The 19,323-nt window shown below is 37.6% G+C and overlaps 1 protein-coding gene across 1 annotated transcript; it reads left to right on the forward strand.

Annotated features, from left to right (window-relative positions):
- The first annotated feature begins 1,846 nt into the window (after nucleotides 1-1,846).
- On the forward strand, nucleotides 1,847-18,674 carry LOC130924430 (triple functional domain protein-like). The gene is made up of 12 exons (XM_057850998.1): nucleotides 1,847-1,948; nucleotides 3,875-4,040; nucleotides 4,115-4,181; nucleotides 5,350-5,459; nucleotides 6,536-6,605; nucleotides 6,698-6,787; nucleotides 6,884-6,976; nucleotides 14,344-14,455; nucleotides 14,541-14,731; nucleotides 14,805-14,891; nucleotides 16,494-16,636; nucleotides 18,520-18,674. Exons 1-12 carry the CDS (start codon nucleotides 1,900-1,902, stop codon nucleotides 18,530-18,532), a joined length of 1,191 nt encoding a protein of 396 aa, XP_057706981.1. The 5' UTR covers nucleotides 1,847-1,899; the 3' UTR covers nucleotides 18,533-18,674.
- The last annotated feature ends 649 nt before the right edge of the window (nucleotides 18,675-19,323 follow it).

Raw genomic sequence — 19,323 nt, forward strand, 5'->3', positions numbered from 1 at the left:
ACCATTTGAAAGGCCTTTACCTGAGATGGGTGCACCCATTTTTACAACAGAAAAGGTAACAACGGTGGCAGTCAAGTATCATTTCCAACGTACAGACAGCAGTTCCGTACCACCACGATTCCACCTGCAGAGACACCGACTGAGACCTACCACCACTTGAAAGGCCTTTACCTGAGATGGGTGCACCCATATCAGCTTACCAAGGAGCAAATCGGGGAGCTCGTTGTCCTAGAACAGCTGCTCCGTGTCCTGCCTGCTGATGTCCGCACCTGGGTCCAAGAGCATGAACCTGGAGATGGCCTGACTGCACCAAAGTTGACATTGCAGTACCAAAACGCTCGTCGGGGAGGAGTTCCACAACCCACCAGCTCATTACCTAGACCGGCCCAGCAGTCTGAACCAGCACGGCATAATAGGGAGCCCATGCACAGCTCGCGAGGTACACCCAATGCCACTCCAAACCAGCCTGGGATTGATAAGACTTTTATTTGTTATTACTGCCAGCAACAGGAACATAAAGCCTCTACGTGCCCAGTGCGAAGGGATAAGTGGGGCCTGTTTTGCACCTTGTACAGTAGGCAGACTGTTCGCTGACCAGGATTCGAACAAGCGAATATTAAAAACTGTGAGTTTAAATGGCCAGCAAGTGACAACACTGCTGGACAGTGGGAGTATTTCCTCACTGGTAAAAAAGAGATTGCTTCCAGTGACTTGTATTGACTATATCCAGAGAACTGATATTGTATGTGTTCATGGTGTTAATCATCCCAAAGCGGAAGTGACTGTTAGAATTGATGGACAGTTGTACCTGATGACTGTTGCGGTAGTAGAAAATTTACCTGTTGACCTGGTCCTCGGCACTGATCTTCCTGTACTGCTAGAACTTTTGAAAAATGAAAAAGCACGAGTAAACAGGTTGAGTCACAACAGTTTATGTCCTGTGGTAACACAGTCTAAAACAAAAATGGGCTTAGGGCCCTCACCAAACTTAGATGATAGCATCTGTGATGGAGGCCTGGAAGGGCCTAGAAAGTCCAAACGCCAGCGGCAAATCATTTAACAGCTAAAATTAGGTGGTTCAGACTCTAGCAACTTGACTGTCCTCAGACAGTTCTTTGGTCTTTATTTTCTCCATACTCAATGTGGTACACACAAGGACACAGGACAGAGGTTGAGTCAACTTTAATCCATTTTAACTGGCTGCAAGTGTGATTTCATTATTGCCACCGCCGGTTATGTGCCACAGGTAAGAACAGGTGCTGTTGATTAAACAAATTAGAGAAGCATCACATTATTTTTCAAAAGGTGCCAATACTTTTGTCCGGCCCATTTTTGGAGTTTTGTGTAAAATTATCATGATTTAATTTTTTTCCCATTCTCTTTTGTCTTTTTTCATCGCAAGCAAAATAAATGAAGATATTACTCCCAAACCATTTGTAATTGAAATCATTTTCTGGGAGAAATTGAGCATTATCTGACAGAATTGCAGGGGTGCCAATACTTTTTGGCCAGCACTGTATAAAACACGAAGTTTACTCACTTACGGTTCTGCCCCTTCGTGTCTCTTTTGAGTACACGTATTTTAAAATAGTAAAACATAAATACTAGTAAATTAATAAGTACTGAAGTTTTTTGACCCCCTCCACTAGATGGCAGCCTACTTATCCTATGCCGATGGCCGCGCAAGGCGCTAAAACTGAAATCACGATCAAAGAGCGTGACGTTTAAAAGAACGGTCGCGTGACGTACAAAGAGCTCGCTTGACGTCACAAAGAACGATCTTTGATGTCAAATCACTGTACAAAACAAAATCCGCGAGCGACTTTCCACCAGATGCAGCAGTGGAGTCAAGTGCACATAACTGATTTGAAGACACGATCTGGACGAAAGACTTCGACCATGGAACATCTTGCATCCGAAATTCTTGCAATCATCGAAAGCCTGGGGGGTTAGTGAATTAGTCTAAGTTAAACATGCATTATTCGTCTAAAAAAATTGCAGTTAAGTGACTGAGTGAGTTTTTCTGAACTTTGTTGGGTTTTGCATGCCATGTTCGTTTTGCGTCGTTTTGTGACTACAGCGTTTATTCGTGACATTGTTTGACACAGAATATTAGGACTTGCAGTCCGTTTTCAACATTATTCAAAAATATTTGCAGTTTACAACCATTTTAACATTTAATCGACATATGTTTGTCCAGTCGAAAACAACATTTGGGATATCGCGTTGTGCTGGACGCATCGCAGGTAACGGCTAAAATTCAAACTTTAGGAGCTGAAATGCGAGAAGTCATACATGTTAATATTAAACTCATCCTCATTATCCGCATGTACAGTGCGCAATGCAGGGGGGTATGAAATGAAAAAAGGAAATAAATCCCCTGATTTATTAGGTGAAAGTGGACAATATTATGCAACACACTTGATGATATCTCATAGCACAGCGGTTGGGAGTCACTTGTCTACAAGGTTCGCATAGGGAGAGTAAGGACATAACATTACTAACTTTTCAGGATGCTCAAATTGTCACCACCAACTTTTAAGTAACGTTATTTGCATGAGAAAGTTAAAAGAGAAGACTAAAGTGTTCAGTTATATTGGTAATTATTTATTTAGATTGTCTTCCCAAATATTGTAATGATAGAATAGCCCATACCATTATTAAGTAAATTACTTTCGTTATGTTCAGTCTTACATTTATCCCTTTTCACTTGCTGAATGTGCCGGTCCAACCCCCCCCCCCCTCCAACAAACATTTGGTTGGCTGATGACTTGAAGCCCGCCACAAAGACACACACACATACTCAAAACAGCCCCAACAGATTCATGTAAACAACATGCCGCCTCCTCCGCCCCCTTCAGAGAGGAGAGGTATTAGATTTTTTTTTTTCCGGCCAGCAGCAGCCACTGTAAGTCATGTAAAAAGTAGGGCTGTCAAACGATTAAAAATTTTAATCGAGTTAATTATAGCTTAAAAATGAATTAATTGTAATTATTCGAATTCAAACCATCTATAAAATATGCCATATTTTTCTGTAAATTATTTTTGGAATGGAAAGATAAGACACAAGATGGATATACTGTATACATTCAACATACGGTACATAAGGACTGTATTTGTTTATTATAACAATAAATCAACAAGACGGCATTAACATTATTAACATTCTGTTAAAGCGATCCATGGATAGAAAGACTTGTAGTTATTAAAAGAAAAATGTTAGTACAATTTATAGAAATTTTATATTAAAACCCCTCTTAATGTTTTCGTTTTAATGAAATTTGTAAAATTTTCAATCAAAAAATAAACTAGTAGCCCGCCATTGTTGATGTCAATAATTACTTACACAATGCTCATGGGTGCTGAAGCCTATAAAATCAGTCGCACCCAAGCGCCAGCAGAGGGCGGCAAAACTCCATAAAACACAATTAATAAGTGAGCGTTTCACTGTACCGTCATTTAAATCTGTCTGAGCGGCATCTGGTTAATTGCGTCAAATATTTTAACGTGATTATTTTTAAAAATTAACGTCCGTTAACGCGATAATTTTGACAGCCCTAGTAAAAAGACAACAATGTTGTAGAAGTGGGGGGAAAACCCTCTAATTTTGCTACTGAAAGTCCGACCTGCATCAGAGTTAGCATAACATTATACTGCCTAACCTGCAAAACTACTGCAGTCAGGCCATCCTCCACAAGGAACAAGGAAGTCAAGCTAGCCGTCCCTTATTTGGATCATTGTTTGCATTATGTACATTACTGTAATATCTACCAACGTTGAGACCAAACCTACGCCCTAGTTTGTCTATCAAACCATTTCACCCATCCGTCAGTGTTTCCTCATTTCGTTGTTTGTTTGACTTTTTTTTCTGCAGAGCACTTAATGGAGCACCCTCTGAGTTTAACAGATTTGGAAATGATGAGCGACGGTGCCAAGATCACAGTACCCAACCGGCTGGAGGTCCAAATGGGCAATTTTCCTGCCACGTCAGACATCCTCAAGCTCAACGAGGAGAAAACAAAGTCTGCAAGCAGGGAAACGTATGTGACTCTTATACCATTTGCAAATTCATAATTGTAAAATAATAACTTGTGCCTATCTTGCTTTCATTTAGGTTCATTTTGGCTGAGCTCATTGAAACTGAAAAGGCTTACGTGCGAGACCTGCGAGTGTGCATTGATGTGAGTTTCCTTTCTGTGTATGTGCAGTTCTTGTAAGACAAACTCATAGACTTCCTAATCTATTGACATGAAACAGGAAACGGGGCCGATTTGTAGGGGGCCTATTTTCAAAAACTTGAAATTGAAATATTTTCAAAACCAAAGCTGCTACTGACCTAAAACCAAAACAGGCACCTACCGTAGCCATATATGAGTCTCCATGAACAGCGGCATAAAAAAATTCAAAGTCATTCCCTTATAAAATCCCGATTCATTATTTTTTTATATAAGTATAACACAACTTAAAATGGCTATAAAAGTCTCAGATTTTACACTAGATGCACAAAACTCACCAACTGCAGAGATAATCGCCTATATTCAGGATCAATAGCAACATTTAACATATCATATAGGTTTTTGACCAAAATAGCAACTTAATTTTTTTTTTCTATTGACTGAAAGTTTTCAACAGCTAATAAATCACTCAATTTAACATCAGGAACTTAATTCTTGAGGAAAACATGCAGAATCAATTATAAATAATATGAAAATAGATCATTAATAAATTCTAGATACAATCACTACTTATTATAGAATAGAATAGCCCTTTATAATCATTATACACTATATACTGTTAGCAAATGAGGCTAGCGGCTACCTGACATAAACAGTCAGAGTCTAGCGAAAATTCTTGTGAATAAATGCTTAAATCTCCGAATTCTTCATAGATCTGGACGTAAAACAGTCTCGATTCTTGGTCAAAAGCAAAGAAACCGTGCAGTTAGCGTTTATTTTCCGTATTTTGTCGAAGTACAATGCTACTATGTTAGTGAATGAGGCTAGGGTCGCCTGGCGTAAACAGAGCTTTTTCCGTTGAAAATTCTTGTGAATAAATGCTTAAATCCCCGAATTCTTCATAGATATGGAGGTAAAACAGTCTCGATTCTTGGTTAAAAGCAAAAGAAACCGTGCAATGAGCATGTACAGTATCTTACGTAAATATAGCGAATGTGCGGCTCGTCTTTAAGCCGCCTCCATGTGTAAACAAAGACGAAAATTCTTGCCAGTAAATGCTTCAATCACTGAATTCTTTATAGGTATGGACGTAAAACCGTCTCGATTCTTTGTCGTTGACGGTAATGAAGTCTATGGACAAACTTTAAGCAAATGTTTGTGTTGGATCTTGCAGACTTACATGAGGGAGATGTTGACCCAAGAGGAAGAGATCCCTGCAGGACTCAACAATATGCAGGACGTCATCTTTGGGAACTTGTTGGACTTGTATGAATTCCATCATAAGTAAGCAGCGACTTATCTAAAAAAGGACTGACATTTTGACACCGAGTGGACAAAATAGACAAACAAATATTTAAAACATCACCTTAAATTAGAGACATTGCCACAACTTTGTATGCACTTTTTCACGTAATCGAGTGAGATATACCGTAATTTTCAGACTATAAGCCGCTACTTTTTTCCTTCATTTTGAATCCCGCGGTTTATAGTCCAGTGCGGCTTATTTTTTGATTTATTTGGGTTCATAGGTAACACTTTATTTGACAGCTGCGTCATAACACTGTCCTAAGACTGTCATAATTATTACATGACATTTTCATGGGCATTACTGAATGCTTATGTCATTGTCATCTGGCAAATTATGTCACTAACTCCATTTATTTCCAGTTTGGATCTTTTACATCCATTCAAAAGTGAGATTATTTGCCAGATAACACTAAATGATATATGTTCTAGGGATTCATAAATACTCATGATCGTGACATATACTAATTGTGATCGTCTAATAACAGTTATATGGCGCCGCTGTCAAATAAAGTGTTACCAAATACCGAAACTAGTAATTAATGAAACAACTGGAACAGTTACCGAAGGAATAATTAGCACAGAACATGAATTTTGATTAATATTTTTACATTGGTAGGGCTGCAATGCATGTTAGGAGGCATGTTGGACAACAACAGTGTTGACAGCAGGTGGCAGCAAAGGTTGACTATCTCCCCACAGGGAGCAGTGACGGCCAAATGAAGGTTCTTGGAGCAATGACGCTTAGCAGCCAATTGGTTCAAAGCTTCATTGTGGTTTAGTCTTATGACAGTTGTATGATGCCGCTGTCAAATAAAATGTTACCGGTTAATATCTTTTGGTGTAGATATCCCATAATACAGTGAGGACAGCTGCGGCTTATAGTCCAGTGCGGCTTATCTATAAACAAATGCCGTTTTCGTGCCAAATTTGGTGGGTGGCAGCTGACAGTCAGGTGCGCCTTATAGTGCGAAAATGACGGTACTTACGCGAAGCTATGACACCACCACTCACTTTTTGGAATGTATTAATTTTTTTCCTTGTTCTATCTTCAGGATCTTTCTCAAGGAACTGGAAAAACAGAAAAACGTCCCTGAAGATGTCGGACATTGCTTTGTCAAATGGGTATTTATCGCTTTGTCACTACCGTAATCATAATCATACTGATAAATGACCTACAAAGAATTCTGAGCATGCTGCTGGTTTTGTTTTTATAGGCTGAGAAGTTTCATTTATATGTGGACTACTGCAAGAACAATGAGAAGTCCACTCGGCTCATCATGGAGCATACTGTCAACTATTTTAACGTAAGTTACATGTCAAAGTTATCAACGTGAAATTACAGGTTATAATGCTTCATTGTCTTACATTCTTTTCTCTCTTTCTTTCCATGGGTTCAACAGAAAATTCAGCAGAAGCACGGACTGGCATTCTCGGTACAATCTTACCTGATTAAACCAATACAGAGAATGACAAAATATCCGCTCCTGTTAAAGGTAAGCCCAAAATATTCAAGTTCGTTGTTCAGAAAACCAACATAAAATGCAGAAGATACATTAATGACATGCACATAATAGGTAAAAAATCTGCTTCATAGAGAAACCAAAAAAAAAAAAAAAAAAAGACATAAAACATTCAACAAACAAACAGACAAAATAATTCAACAATTTTAGTTCGTTCAAGTAAATCACACAATTATGTCTCATGAACGTCCCCAAACCTAATGCAAAACATCATAGACAGGCTTATATGTGCAAAGATTGTAATCCTTCAGACAGTTGCTTTACCATACACGTACAAACAGAGCATAGACTTCATAATGTATTGACAGGAAACAGGGCACGGGGCCGATTCATAGGGGGCCTATCTCCGTCAAAGCTGACCAAGTGGAAACTCAGACAAAGAGCTTTTTCCGTTGAAAATTCTTGTGAATGAATGCTTTAATACGTGAATTCTTTATAGATATGGACGTAAAACAGCCTCGATTCTTGGTTAAAAGCAAAAAAAAACATGCAGTTAGAATTTATTTTACGTAAATATTGCGAACTATGATGCTAGTCGGTAAGCAAATTAGGGGTTGCCATATGAAAACAAAGAGCTTTTTCTGTTGAAAATTCTTGTGAATAAATGCTTAAATACCTGAATTCTTTATAGATATGGACGTTAAACTGTCTCGATTCTTGGTTAAAAACAAAACAAAAAAAGTGCAAATAGCATTTATTTTATGTAAATATTGCGAACTATAATGCTAGTCGGTAAGCAAATTAGCGGCCGCCATATGTAAACAAAGATTTTTTCGTTGAAAATTCTTGTAAATAAATGCTTAAATACCTGAATTCTTTATAGATATGGACGTAAAACACCCTCGATTCTTGGTTAAAAGCAAAATAAATGTGCAGTTAGCATTTATTTTATGTAAATATTGCGAACTATGATGCTAGCCGGTAAGCAAATTAGGGGCTGACATATGTAAACAAAGAGCTTTTTCCGTTGAAAATTCTTGTGAGAAATGCCTAAATACCTGAATTCTTCTTAGATATGGATGTAAAACAGTCTCGATTCTTGGTTAAAAGCAAAAAAAAACATGCAGTTAGAATTTATTTTACGTAAATATTGCGAACTATGATGCTAGTCGGTAAGCAAATTAGCGGCCTCCATATGTAAACAAAGAGATTTTTTCGTTGAAAATTCTTGTAAATAAATGCTTAAATACCTGAATTCTTTATAGATATGGACGTAAAACACCCTCGATTCTTGGTTAAAAGCAAAATAAATGTGCAGTTAGCATTTATTTTATGTAAATATTGCGAACTATGATGCTAGCCGGTAAGCAAATTAGGGGCTGACATATGTAAACAAAGAGCTTTTTCCTTTGAAAATTCTTGTGAGTAAATGCCTAAATACCTGAATTCTTCTTAGATATGGATGTAAAACAGTCTCGATTCTTGGTTAAAAGCAAAACAAAAGAAGTGCAAATAGCATTTATTTTATGTAAATATTGCGAACTATAATGCTAGTCGGTAAGCAAATTAGCGGCCGCCATATGTAAACAAAGAGTTTTTTCGTTGAAAATTCTTGTAAATAAATGCTTAAATACCTGAATTCTTTATAGATATGGACGTAAAACACCCTCGATTCTTGGTTAAAAGCAAAATAAATGTGCAGTTAGCATTTATTTTATGTAAATATTGCGAACTATGATGCTAGCCGGTAAGCAAATTAGGGGCTGACATATGTAAACAAAGAGCTTTTTCCGTTGAAAATTCTTGTGAATAAATGCTTAAATACCTGAATTCTTCTTAGATATGGATGTAAAACAGTCTCGATTCTTGGTTAAAAGCAAAAAAAAACATGCAGTTAGAATTTATTTTACGTAAATATTGCGAACTATGATGCTAGTCGGTAAGCAAATTAGCGGCCGCCATATGTAAACAAAGAGATTTTTTCGTTGAAAATTCTTGTAAATAAATGCTTAAATACCTGAATTCTTTATAGATATGGCCGTAAAACACCCTCGATTCTTGGTTAAAAGCAAAATAAATGTGCAGTTAGCATTTATTTTATGTAAATATTGCGAACTATGATGCTAGCCGGTAAGCAAATTAGGGGCTGACATATGTAAACAAAGAGCTTTTTCCGTTGAAAATTCTTGTGAGTAAATGCCTAAATACCTGAATTCTTCTTAGATATGGATGTAAAACAGTCTCGATTCTTGGTTAAAAGCAAAAAAAAAACATGCAGTTAGAATTTATTTTACGTAAATATTGCGAACTATGATGCTAGTCGGTAAGCAAATTAGCGGCCGCCATATGTAAACAAAGAGATTTTTTCGTTGAAAATTCTTGTAAATAAATGCTTAAATACCTGAATTCTTTATAGATATGGACGTAAAACACCCTCGATTCTTGGTTAAAAGCAAAATAAATGTGCAGTTAGCATTTATTTTATGTAAATATTGCGAACTATGATGCTAGCCGGTAAGCAAATTAGGGGCTGACATATGTAAACAAAGAGCTTTTTCCGTTGAAAATTCTTGTGAGTAAATGCCTAAATACCTGAATTCTTCTTAGATATGGATGTAAAACAGTCTCGATTCTTGGTTAAAAGCAAAACAAAAAAAGTGCAAATAGCATTTATTTTATGTAAATATTGCGAACTATAATGCTAGTCGGTAAGCAAATTAGCGGCCGCCATATGTAAACAAAGAGTTTTTTTCATTGAAAATTCTTGTAAATAAATGCTTAAATACCTGAATTCTTTATAGATATGGACGTAAAATAGTCTCCATTCTTGGTTAAAAGCAAAAAAAAACGTGCAGTTAGGATTTATTTTATGTAAATATTGCGAACTATGATGCTAGTCGGTAAGCAAATTAGGGGCTGCCATATGTAAACAAAGAGCTTTTTCCGTTGAAAATTCTTGTGAATAAATGCTTAAATACCTGAATTCTTCAAATTATAGATATGGACGTAAAAACAGTCTCGATTCTTGATTAAAAGCAAAACAAAAAAAAATGCAAATAGCATTTATTTTACGTAAATATTGCGAACTATAATGCTAGTCGGTAAGCAAATTAGCGGCCGCCATATGTAAACAAAGAGATTTTTTCGTTGAAAATTCTTGTGAATAAATGCTTAAATACCTGAATTCTTTATAGATATGGATGTAAAACAGTCTCGATTCTTGGCTAAAAGCAAAAAAACGTGCAGTTAGCATTTATTTTACGTAAACATTGCGAACTATGATGCTAGGTGGTAAGCAAATTAGGGGCTGCCATCTGTAACCAAAGAGATTTTTCTGTTGAAAATTCTTGTGAATAAATGCTTAAATCCCAGAATTCTTTATAGATTTGTATGTAAAACAGTCTCGATTCTTGGTGAAAAGCAAAACAAAAAAAGTCCAAGTAGCGTTTATTTTACGTAAATTTTGCGAACTATGACGCTAGTCGGTAAGCAAATTAGTGGCCGCCATATGTAAACAAAGAGCTTTTTCCGTTGAAAATTCTTGTGAATAAATGCCTAAATCCCTGAATTCTTTATAGATATGGACTTCAAACAGTCTTGATTCTTAAAAACGTGCAGTTAGAATTTATTTTACGTAAATATTGCGAATTATGATGCTAGTCGGTAAGCAAATTAGTGGCCGCCATATGTAAACAAAGAGCTTTTTCCGTTGAAAATTCTTGTGAATAAATGCTTAAATCCCTGAATTCTTTATAGACATGGACCTAAAACAGTCTCAATTCTTGGTTAAAAACAAAAAACTGGGCAGTCTGCAGTTATTTTACATATAACATTTAAATATTACGAAGTATAATGCCAATGCTTTCGCTGCTAATTTCTCCCACTGATTTTTTTCCCACAACGTTTCAAAATGCATGCATGGGACGAAAAATATAATAATTACCTTGAATCTTCGAACAAATCACTCCTGAGACAATCCTTCCTGGCGTTAGATTGCCGCATGTGACCGACTGCTAACAAATGAAGCGGAGTGTGGCAGAATGGGGAATGTGTCATGTCAATACATTATGAAGTCTATGAACAGAGCATACAACAATATTCACAGGTATATACAGTGGGGCAAATAAGTATTTAGTCAACCACTAATTGTGCAAGTTTTCCCACTTGAAAATATTAGAGAGGCCTGTAATTGTCAACATGGGTAAACCTCAACCAAGAGAGACAGAATGTGGAAAAAAAAAAACAGAAAATCACATTGTTTGATTTTTAAAGAATTTATTTGCAAATCATGGTGGAAAATAAGTATTTGGTCAATACCAAAAGTTCATCTCAGTACTTTGTTATGTACCCTTTGTTGGCAATAAGTAAGAATGGGAATAGATACGATTTTTACGATTCCGATTCCATTATCGATATTGCTTAACGATTCGATCCTTTATCGATTCTCTTATCGATTCTAATTTCGGGGAAAAGAAGAACAAACGTTTTGATTGGCATCAAGTTTGTTTAATCAGAAGTCACAACCTTACAAACTCACAAGGAGGTCAAAAGAGGCCCAAAGCCTCAATGTTAACTGTGGCAATAAGTGGCAAATGCACAAGAATGTGTAACATTTTACTGAAACATTTTTCTAATAGAAATAAAAAATATTGGTATATTTTGGCATATAGGTCGTTGTTCTGCCTTTGGCAATGTCCCCAAACTTTTTCCTGTAAGGGGCCAAATAACTTTTCCCTTCTCTGATGAGAGGCCGGGGTCAGTTTGTAACAGAAAAAGTGTGACGATTGCAGGAGTGCGAAATGTAAAAACTTCAACTTTTTCCTTGTTTCACCACCTGTACCAACCTTTTCTGAAACCAGTGTTGATTTGTCACACAAGAAAATCCGCCGTGCATTCGTCTGCGGTGCTGCCATTGTCGTCGTATTTCGAGCATGTCGTCGGATGTAGAAACAAATGGCGAGTCAAATTTTACGTCGGATGTCGAAAAGTTCGTGTGTCGAAGCGATCGTATGTAGAGGTACCACTGTATATTGAAATGCATGCCTTTTAGTTTTTATGGCGCTTTCACGCTCAAGTGGTGGCGCCCTTGCGCTTCCTCACGCGAAGAAGAAGAAATGCCGCATCCAAGCCAGTGAGCGAGTTAGTGAGAAAGGGAAACACTGCCACGAGCCTACGTTCTTTGTTAATGTTTGTAAAATATCCACAGAGCCAACGCCTGTATGTATCATCTTCTGTGTTGTTGTTGTGTGTTTCCACTCGCGATCGGACACTTAAATCCAGTTGTGTAGTGGTTTAAACGATGTGCTAATGCTAGCGAACGCATGCTAACTGTTTGTCATGACTGTGTTAGCAGCTAATCATCGCTGATTTACGTTGATGCGAACCTGTTTGTTATTGGGGACGAAATTGATTTGTTTCATTTCTATTTTTAGTTTCAAGTGATGGTTGAATAAAATCAGCAAATTATACCAACGTCTTCTGCATCGTCATTTGGGAGTTTAGCTAGCTGTATAGCCAGGACTGAGCCTTAGCGTCTCGGTGAGGACAGTGCAGTCTATTCCCTCCCGATGCAGTTATTTCCATCTCGCAATGACTACAAGTCGCTTTGTTGTAATTTTTCCTCGTGAAGTGAAGACACACTTTCGAGCGTTCGAACCTACGTCATTGTTATGTTTACGGCGGCAACGCTCGTGCTAAACTATCGTAACCTTTCATTTTCACCCTTTTTCCTGGTGAAGTGTAGCCAAACTTTGGAGCGAGTGGTTCTTGGCGCCATGCTAGTTTGATGCGTCTGGACAACAAGACACGTCACGACGCAATATGCGTCTTTAGGGATCGTTAAAGGGATCGTTAAGGCTTTTTCATTGTGATGTCGAGGCCTCGAAACACTCGGAACCGGTTCTGAATTGGAATCGGATTTCGATTCCCATCCCTAACGGAGGCCAAATGTTTTCTGTAACTCTTCACAAGCTTTTCACACACTGTTGCTGGTATTTTGGCCCATTCCTCCATGCAGATCTCCTCGAGAGTAGTGATGTTTTGGGCTGTCGTTGGGCAAGACGGACTTTCAACTCCCTCCACAGATTTTCTATGGGGTTGAGATCTGGAGACTGCCTAGGCCACTCCAGGACCTTAAAATGCTTCTTACGAAGCCACTCCTTTGTTGCCCTGGCTGTGTGTTTGGGATCATTGTCATGCTGAAAGACCCAGCCACGTCTCATCTTCGATGCCCTTGCTGATGGAAGGAGATTTTCACTCAAAATCTCTCCATACATGGCCCCATTCATTCTTTCCTTTACACCAGGGGTCAGCAACCCTGGTCCTCGAGTGCCACTATCCAGCTTGTTTTCCATCTCTCCCTCCTTTGACACACCTGAATCAAATGATCAGCTCATCAGCAAGCTCTGCAGGAGCCTGATAACGATCATGATTATTTGATCCAGGTGTGTTAAAGGAGGGAGGCATGGAAAACAAGCTGGATAGTGGCACTCGAGGACCAGGGTTGCTGACCCCTGCTTTACACAGATCAGTCGTCCTGGTTCCTATGCAGAAAAACAGCCCCAAAGCATGATGTTTCCACCCCCATGCTTCACAGTGGGTATGGTGCATTCAGTATTCTTTTTCCTCCAAACACGCGAACCTGTGTTTCTACCAAAAACTTCTATTTTGGTTTCATCTGAACATAACAAATTTTCCCAGTCCTCTTCTGAATCATCCAAATGCTCTCTAGCGAACCGCAGACGGGCCTGGACGTGTACTTTCTTCAGCAGGGGGACACGTCTGGCAGTGCAGGATTTGAGTCCCTGGCGGCACATTGTGTTACTGATAGTAGCCTTTGTTACTGTGGTCCCAGCTCTCTGTAGGTCATTCACTAGGTGCCCCCGTGTGGTTCTGGGATTTTTGCTCACCGTTCTTGTTATCAATTTGACGCCACGGGGTGAGGAGGGAGTTGAAAGTCTGCGTTGCCCAATTACAGCCCCAAAACATCACTGCTCTAGAGGAGATCTGCATGGAGGAATGGGCCAAAATACCAGTAACAGTGTGTGAAAAGCTTATGAAGAGTTATAGAAAACGTTTGGCCTCTGCTATTGTCAACAAAGGGCACATAACAAAGTATTTAGATGAACTTTTGGTATTGACCAAATTCCTATTTTCCACCATGATTTGCAAATAAATTCTTTAAAAATCAAACAATGTGATTTTCTGTTTTTTTTTCCACATTCTGTATCTCATGGTTGAGATTTACCCATGTTGACAATTACAGGCCTCTCTAATATTTTCAAGTGGGAGATCTTGCACAATTAGTGGTTGACTAAATACTTATGTACCCCACTGTATTCTCTATGTTCTGTGGTAACAATGTCTTAATGCATTTTTAAGTGTATTTTCACTTATTTTAGAATCTCCTCGAGTGCTGCGAAGATGGGAAAGGAGTACTCAAGGAAGCTTTGGAGGTGACTCTCAGCATCCCTAAGAGAGCCAACGATGCCATTCATTGGTCCGTGCTAGAAGGTAATTTAACATGGGCAAGATGGTTGAAAATGCACTTGTTTTTTAGGCATAGTTTGTTTACATGACCTATTCTCTCCTCTGTCAGGTTTTGATGAGAGCGTTGAATCCCAAGGTGAGCTGCTCCAACAGGAGTCATTCAAAATGTGGGATTCAAAATTACCATTTTGCCGGGGGAAGAATATACACCTCTTTCTCCTAAAAAAGTCTTTAGTAGTCTGCAAGGTAGTCAGGGATGCCAAAGCCATGACAAAGTACATATGCAAGAGGAAACTCAACGTGAGTTATCTTTTACTTACTTTTTACCTATGCAATATTCTCAATAAACATGATAATTTAATTTCTTCCTTAGCCAACTGAGATAAAGCTGACAGAACACCACACGGGAGACCCTGTGAAGTTTATTCTTTGGATATCGAGCAAAAGAATTGTTCTTAAGGTAAGACATTCTTTCTTCTTTTCCTTAAAACAAAGTGAGATTCCCACACAAATTACAAGCAGGTTTTTGTAAGCCACTTTGACACAATGCCGAGCATTTGTGTCCACCTTGCGTTATTTTTTTTTTCTCTCTTTAGTTAGTTATTCTCTCGAATATGTTACTTTTAGCCTTGGCTATATGTCGTTTTCATTACGAATAAAAGTTAAACAAGTATTGGAACCAAAGAAAACAAAATCATATGTTAAAACTCCACCGAATAAGAGATGCTAACGTGGTTTGTTCAGACTTGTGGAAAAAGACGAATCATAGACTTCACTATCAGTTGACGGGACACATGGCTCAGGGTCGATCTGGAGGGGGCCTATTTTCAAAAATTTAAAATTCAAATATTTTCAAAACCAAAGCTGCCAGCGACCTAAAACCAAAACACGCACCTCCCTAAGGCATATATGAGTCTCCATGAGCAGCGACATCAAAAAATTCAAAGCCGTTCCTTAATAAAATCCTGATTATTTATTATTCGAGCATAACAAAATTTAAAATGTCTATAAAATTCTCAAATTTTACGCTAGATGCACAAAAATCCCCAAATGCAGAGATAATCCCTATATTTTCAGGCTCAACAGCAATATTTAAAATAATCCCCTATATTTTCAGGCTCAACAGCAATATTTAACATATATAGGTTTTTGCCCTAAATAGCAATTTAAATTTTTCAACAGCTAAGAAATCACTCGATTTTCAAATCAGTAACTTAATACTTGAGGAAAGCATGCAGAATCATCTTAATTTTACTCAACAAAAGCATAATTAGCATTTTTCTATATACAATCGCCACTTATTTAGGTTGAATTCCGCAATTGTGTAGAGATACAAAATCCAACATAGCGGCCATCACAAAACAAAGAGCTTTTTAAGTTAAAACTTTTGTAAATAAATGCTTAAATTGTGGAATTTTTACAGATATGAATGTGAAACAGTCTAGATTCTTGGTCAAAAGCAAAAAACGTGCAGTTATCGTTCATTTTACATAAACATTTCAAGCAAATGTTATGGTATTGTATAATCCAATTTGGCGGCCGTCACAAAACAGAGCTTTTGAAGTTGAAAATTCTTGTAAATAAATGCTTAAATCGCAGAATTTCTATAGATATGAACGTAAAGCAGTCTAGATTCTTGGTTAAAAGCAAAACAAAAACAGGCAGTCATCTTTCATTTTACCTAAATATTTCAAGCCAAAATTACACAAATTTTATCCGTTGATTTTTTTTTCACAACGTTTCAAAGTGCATGCATGGTGCTATTTCATATAATAATTACCTTGAATCCTAGACCAAATCACTCTTGAGACACTCCTGCCTGCTTGTATGAAGTAAAACCTCAGTCCTATTTCCACCTAAATCCAGCGTTAGAACGCAGCGTGTGTTTAAGGTTATCACAGTGAAAGCCAACTCAACGTTCTGCCTGAGTCGGCCACCTACGGGAAGGCGTGGTGGAATGTCTGTGGGCGTTATCTTGTCAACTGATGGTGGGGTCTATGGACTATGGAGTGTTTAAATTCCAAATGGCCTTCTAACCTTCGACTTTCCTCTTTCACAATAGGCGTCAACTATTCAAATCAAGCTGGACTGGATCGAGCATATCCATAAGCTAAACAAGGAACACACCCGCCACCTGACAGGGACACTCAAAGAGCCGATCAGTGTTCCTAAAGCCATCACAGCAAAGCTCTGCAAGAGCAAAAGGTAATCAGGGAAACTTCTACAACCCCTAGCAAAAAGTATGGAATCACCAGTCTTGGACGAGCACTCACTCAGACATTTTATTATGTAAATTATACTCAGATAAAAAGCTTGGAAAAATAATGAATTAATTTAAAAGTGCAACTCTTTAGCATTCAGAAACACTAAAAGAAATGAATAAAAAACATTGTGGTGGTCAGTAAATGTTATTTTTATAGAGCAAGTGCAGGGAAATATATATAGAATCACTTTATTCTGAGGAAACAAAATAATGGAATCATGAGAAACAAAGAAATAGCAATCAAAACACATCTCTAGTATTTAGTAGCGCCACCTCTGGCTTTTATGACAGCTTGCAGTCTCTGAGGCATGGACTTGAGGAGTATTCTTCATCAATTTGGTACCAACTCTCTTTGATTGCAGTTGCCAGATCATCCTTGTAGGTCGGAGCCTTGCTGTGGACCATTTTTTTCAATTTCCACCACAGATTTTCAATAGGGTTGAGATCTGGGTTATTTGCAGGCTATGACATTGAATGGATGAGTCTTTCTCCAATGAATGCTTTAACAGTTTTAGCTCTGTGGTATGATGCATTGTCATCTTGGAAAATGACATATTTTCAATTGAAGGGTTAAGGAAGCTGTCTAAAATTTCAATGTAAACTTGTGCATTTATTGAAGATTTAACCCAAGTGCCTTTGCCTGAAATGCAGCCCCATATCATCAAGGACTGAGGGAATTTTGATGTTTTCTTCAGGCAGTTATGTTTGTAAAACTCACTGGAACAGCACCAAACCAAAGTTCCAGCATCATCACCTTGTCAACAGCTGGAACTTTTGTTTGGTGCTGTTCCTTGATAATATGGGGTTGCATGTCAGGCAAAGGCACTGGGGAGATGCCTGTGGTTAAATCTTCAATAAATGCACAAGTTTACGTACATTGAAATTTTAGACAGCTATCTTAGCCCTTCAATTGAAAATATGTTTGTCATTTTCCAAGATGACAATGCATCATGCCACGGAGCTAAAACTGTTAAAGCATTCCTTGGAGAAAGACTCATCCCGTCAATGTCATGGCCCGCAAATAGCCCAGATCTCAACCCTATTGAAAACCTGTGGTGGAAATGGAAAAAAATGGTCCTCAGCAAGGCTTCGACCTGCAAGGATAATCTGGCAACTGCAATCAAACAGAGTTGGCACCGAATTGATAAAAAATACTCATCAAGTCCATGCCTCAGAGACTGCAAGCTGTCATAAAAGCCAGACGTGGTGCTACTAAATACTAAAGATGTGTTTTGATTGTTATGTCTTTGTTTGTTTGTTTCGTATGATTCCATACTTTTTTCCTCAGAATAGAGTGATTCCATATATATTTTCCTGCACTTGCTCTATAAAAGTAACATTTACTGACCACCACAATGTTTTTATTCATTTCTTTTAGTCTTTCTGAATGCTAAAGAGTTGCACTTTTGAACTAATTCATTATTTTTTAAAGATTTTTATCTAAGTTTGTTCTACATGATAAAATGTCTGCGTGAGTGCTCGTCAGAGATTGGGGATTTCATACTTTTTGCTAGGGGTTGTATACAATTCTGTGGTTTCTTGGTTTAAAAAAGTTGAAAAAGTGCCGCATTGATAAATGAGTGACTTGACTTAAAGGTTTTTCAAAACACAAGCCATTGTTTTGCCATTTATTTATTATAGACTTGAGGGTGTATGTTAGAGACATTTGTGCAGTGAATTTAACCCAATTTAGACTGCCACAAACAGTCCACAATTCTTTAAAAAAAAAAAAAAAAAACATAAGCAAAACATGTGACTTACATCTCTGATATTGAGCAAGAAAATATTAAAAACAGAATTGTTGTGTTTTGTTTTTTTTTTCTAGGTCAAGGGTGTGAACTGCAGTGGCTTCGAGTATTCCATCAAAGTGGCTCGGCGTCTGTTTTTCTTGTACTTTTTGCAACATTTGTTTATATGATTTCTTGTACATATTGTATATAATTATGTATTTGGTCAAATAAAATGTCATTGTTATTTGCACAGATTGTTTTTGGCCTTCTTTGTAATTTAAAATACAGAACATGTTATTGTGTGGGCATGAATTGGGAAAAGATATCAGAATATAGTTCTTAAAATTTGTTTTAGTTTTTTTTATTGATGCATTTGAAACCACTTTACAGAAATTTGTAATACATCACCGCGCTTTATACTGAAAATTTTCCAGGTTTTGATCTTTCATATAAAAAGACATACAGTGTTGGACCAAAGTATTGGCACCCCTGCAATTCCGTCAGAAAATTGCTCAATTTCTCCCAGAAAATGATTGCAATTACAAATGCTTTGGTAGTAATATCTTCATGTATTTTGCTTGCAATGAAAAAACACAAAAGAGAATGAAAACAAAAAATTAGATCATTATTGTTTTACACAAAACTCCAGAAAACCTCAGCCTAATACTTGGCAGCTCAACCTTTAGACAAAATAACTGCAAACAATCGCTTCTGGTATCCATTTCTTAAAATGCTCTGCTAGAATTTTAGACCATTCTTCTTTGGCCAACTGCTCCAGGTCTCTGAGATTTGAAGGGTGCCTTCTCCAAACTGCCATTTTCAGATCTCTCCACAGGATTCAGGTCTGGACTAATTGCTGGTCACTTTAGAAGTCTCCAGTGCTTTCTCTCAAACCATTC

This window comes from Corythoichthys intestinalis, chromosome 11 (genome assembly GCF_030265065.1).
Source record: "Corythoichthys intestinalis isolate RoL2023-P3 chromosome 11, ASM3026506v1, whole genome shotgun sequence".
Lineage (NCBI taxonomy): Eukaryota > Metazoa > Chordata > Actinopteri > Syngnathiformes > Syngnathidae > Corythoichthys > Corythoichthys intestinalis.

Excerpts from the sequence above, each read along its gene's own strand:
- LOC130924430 (XM_057850998.1), top strand. The coding sequence starts at position 1,900 with ATGGAACATCTTGCATCCGAAATTCTTGCAATCATCGAAAGCCTGGGG. Across the intron at positions 1,949-3,874 it reads AATCATCGAAAGCCTGGGGG|AGCACTTAATGGAGCACCCT; the intron begins GTTAGTGAATTA and ends TTTTTTCTGCAG. Across the intron at positions 4,041-4,114 it reads AAGTCTGCAAGCAGGGAAAC|GTTCATTTTGGCTGAGCTCA; the intron begins GTATGTGACTCT and ends GCTTTCATTTAG.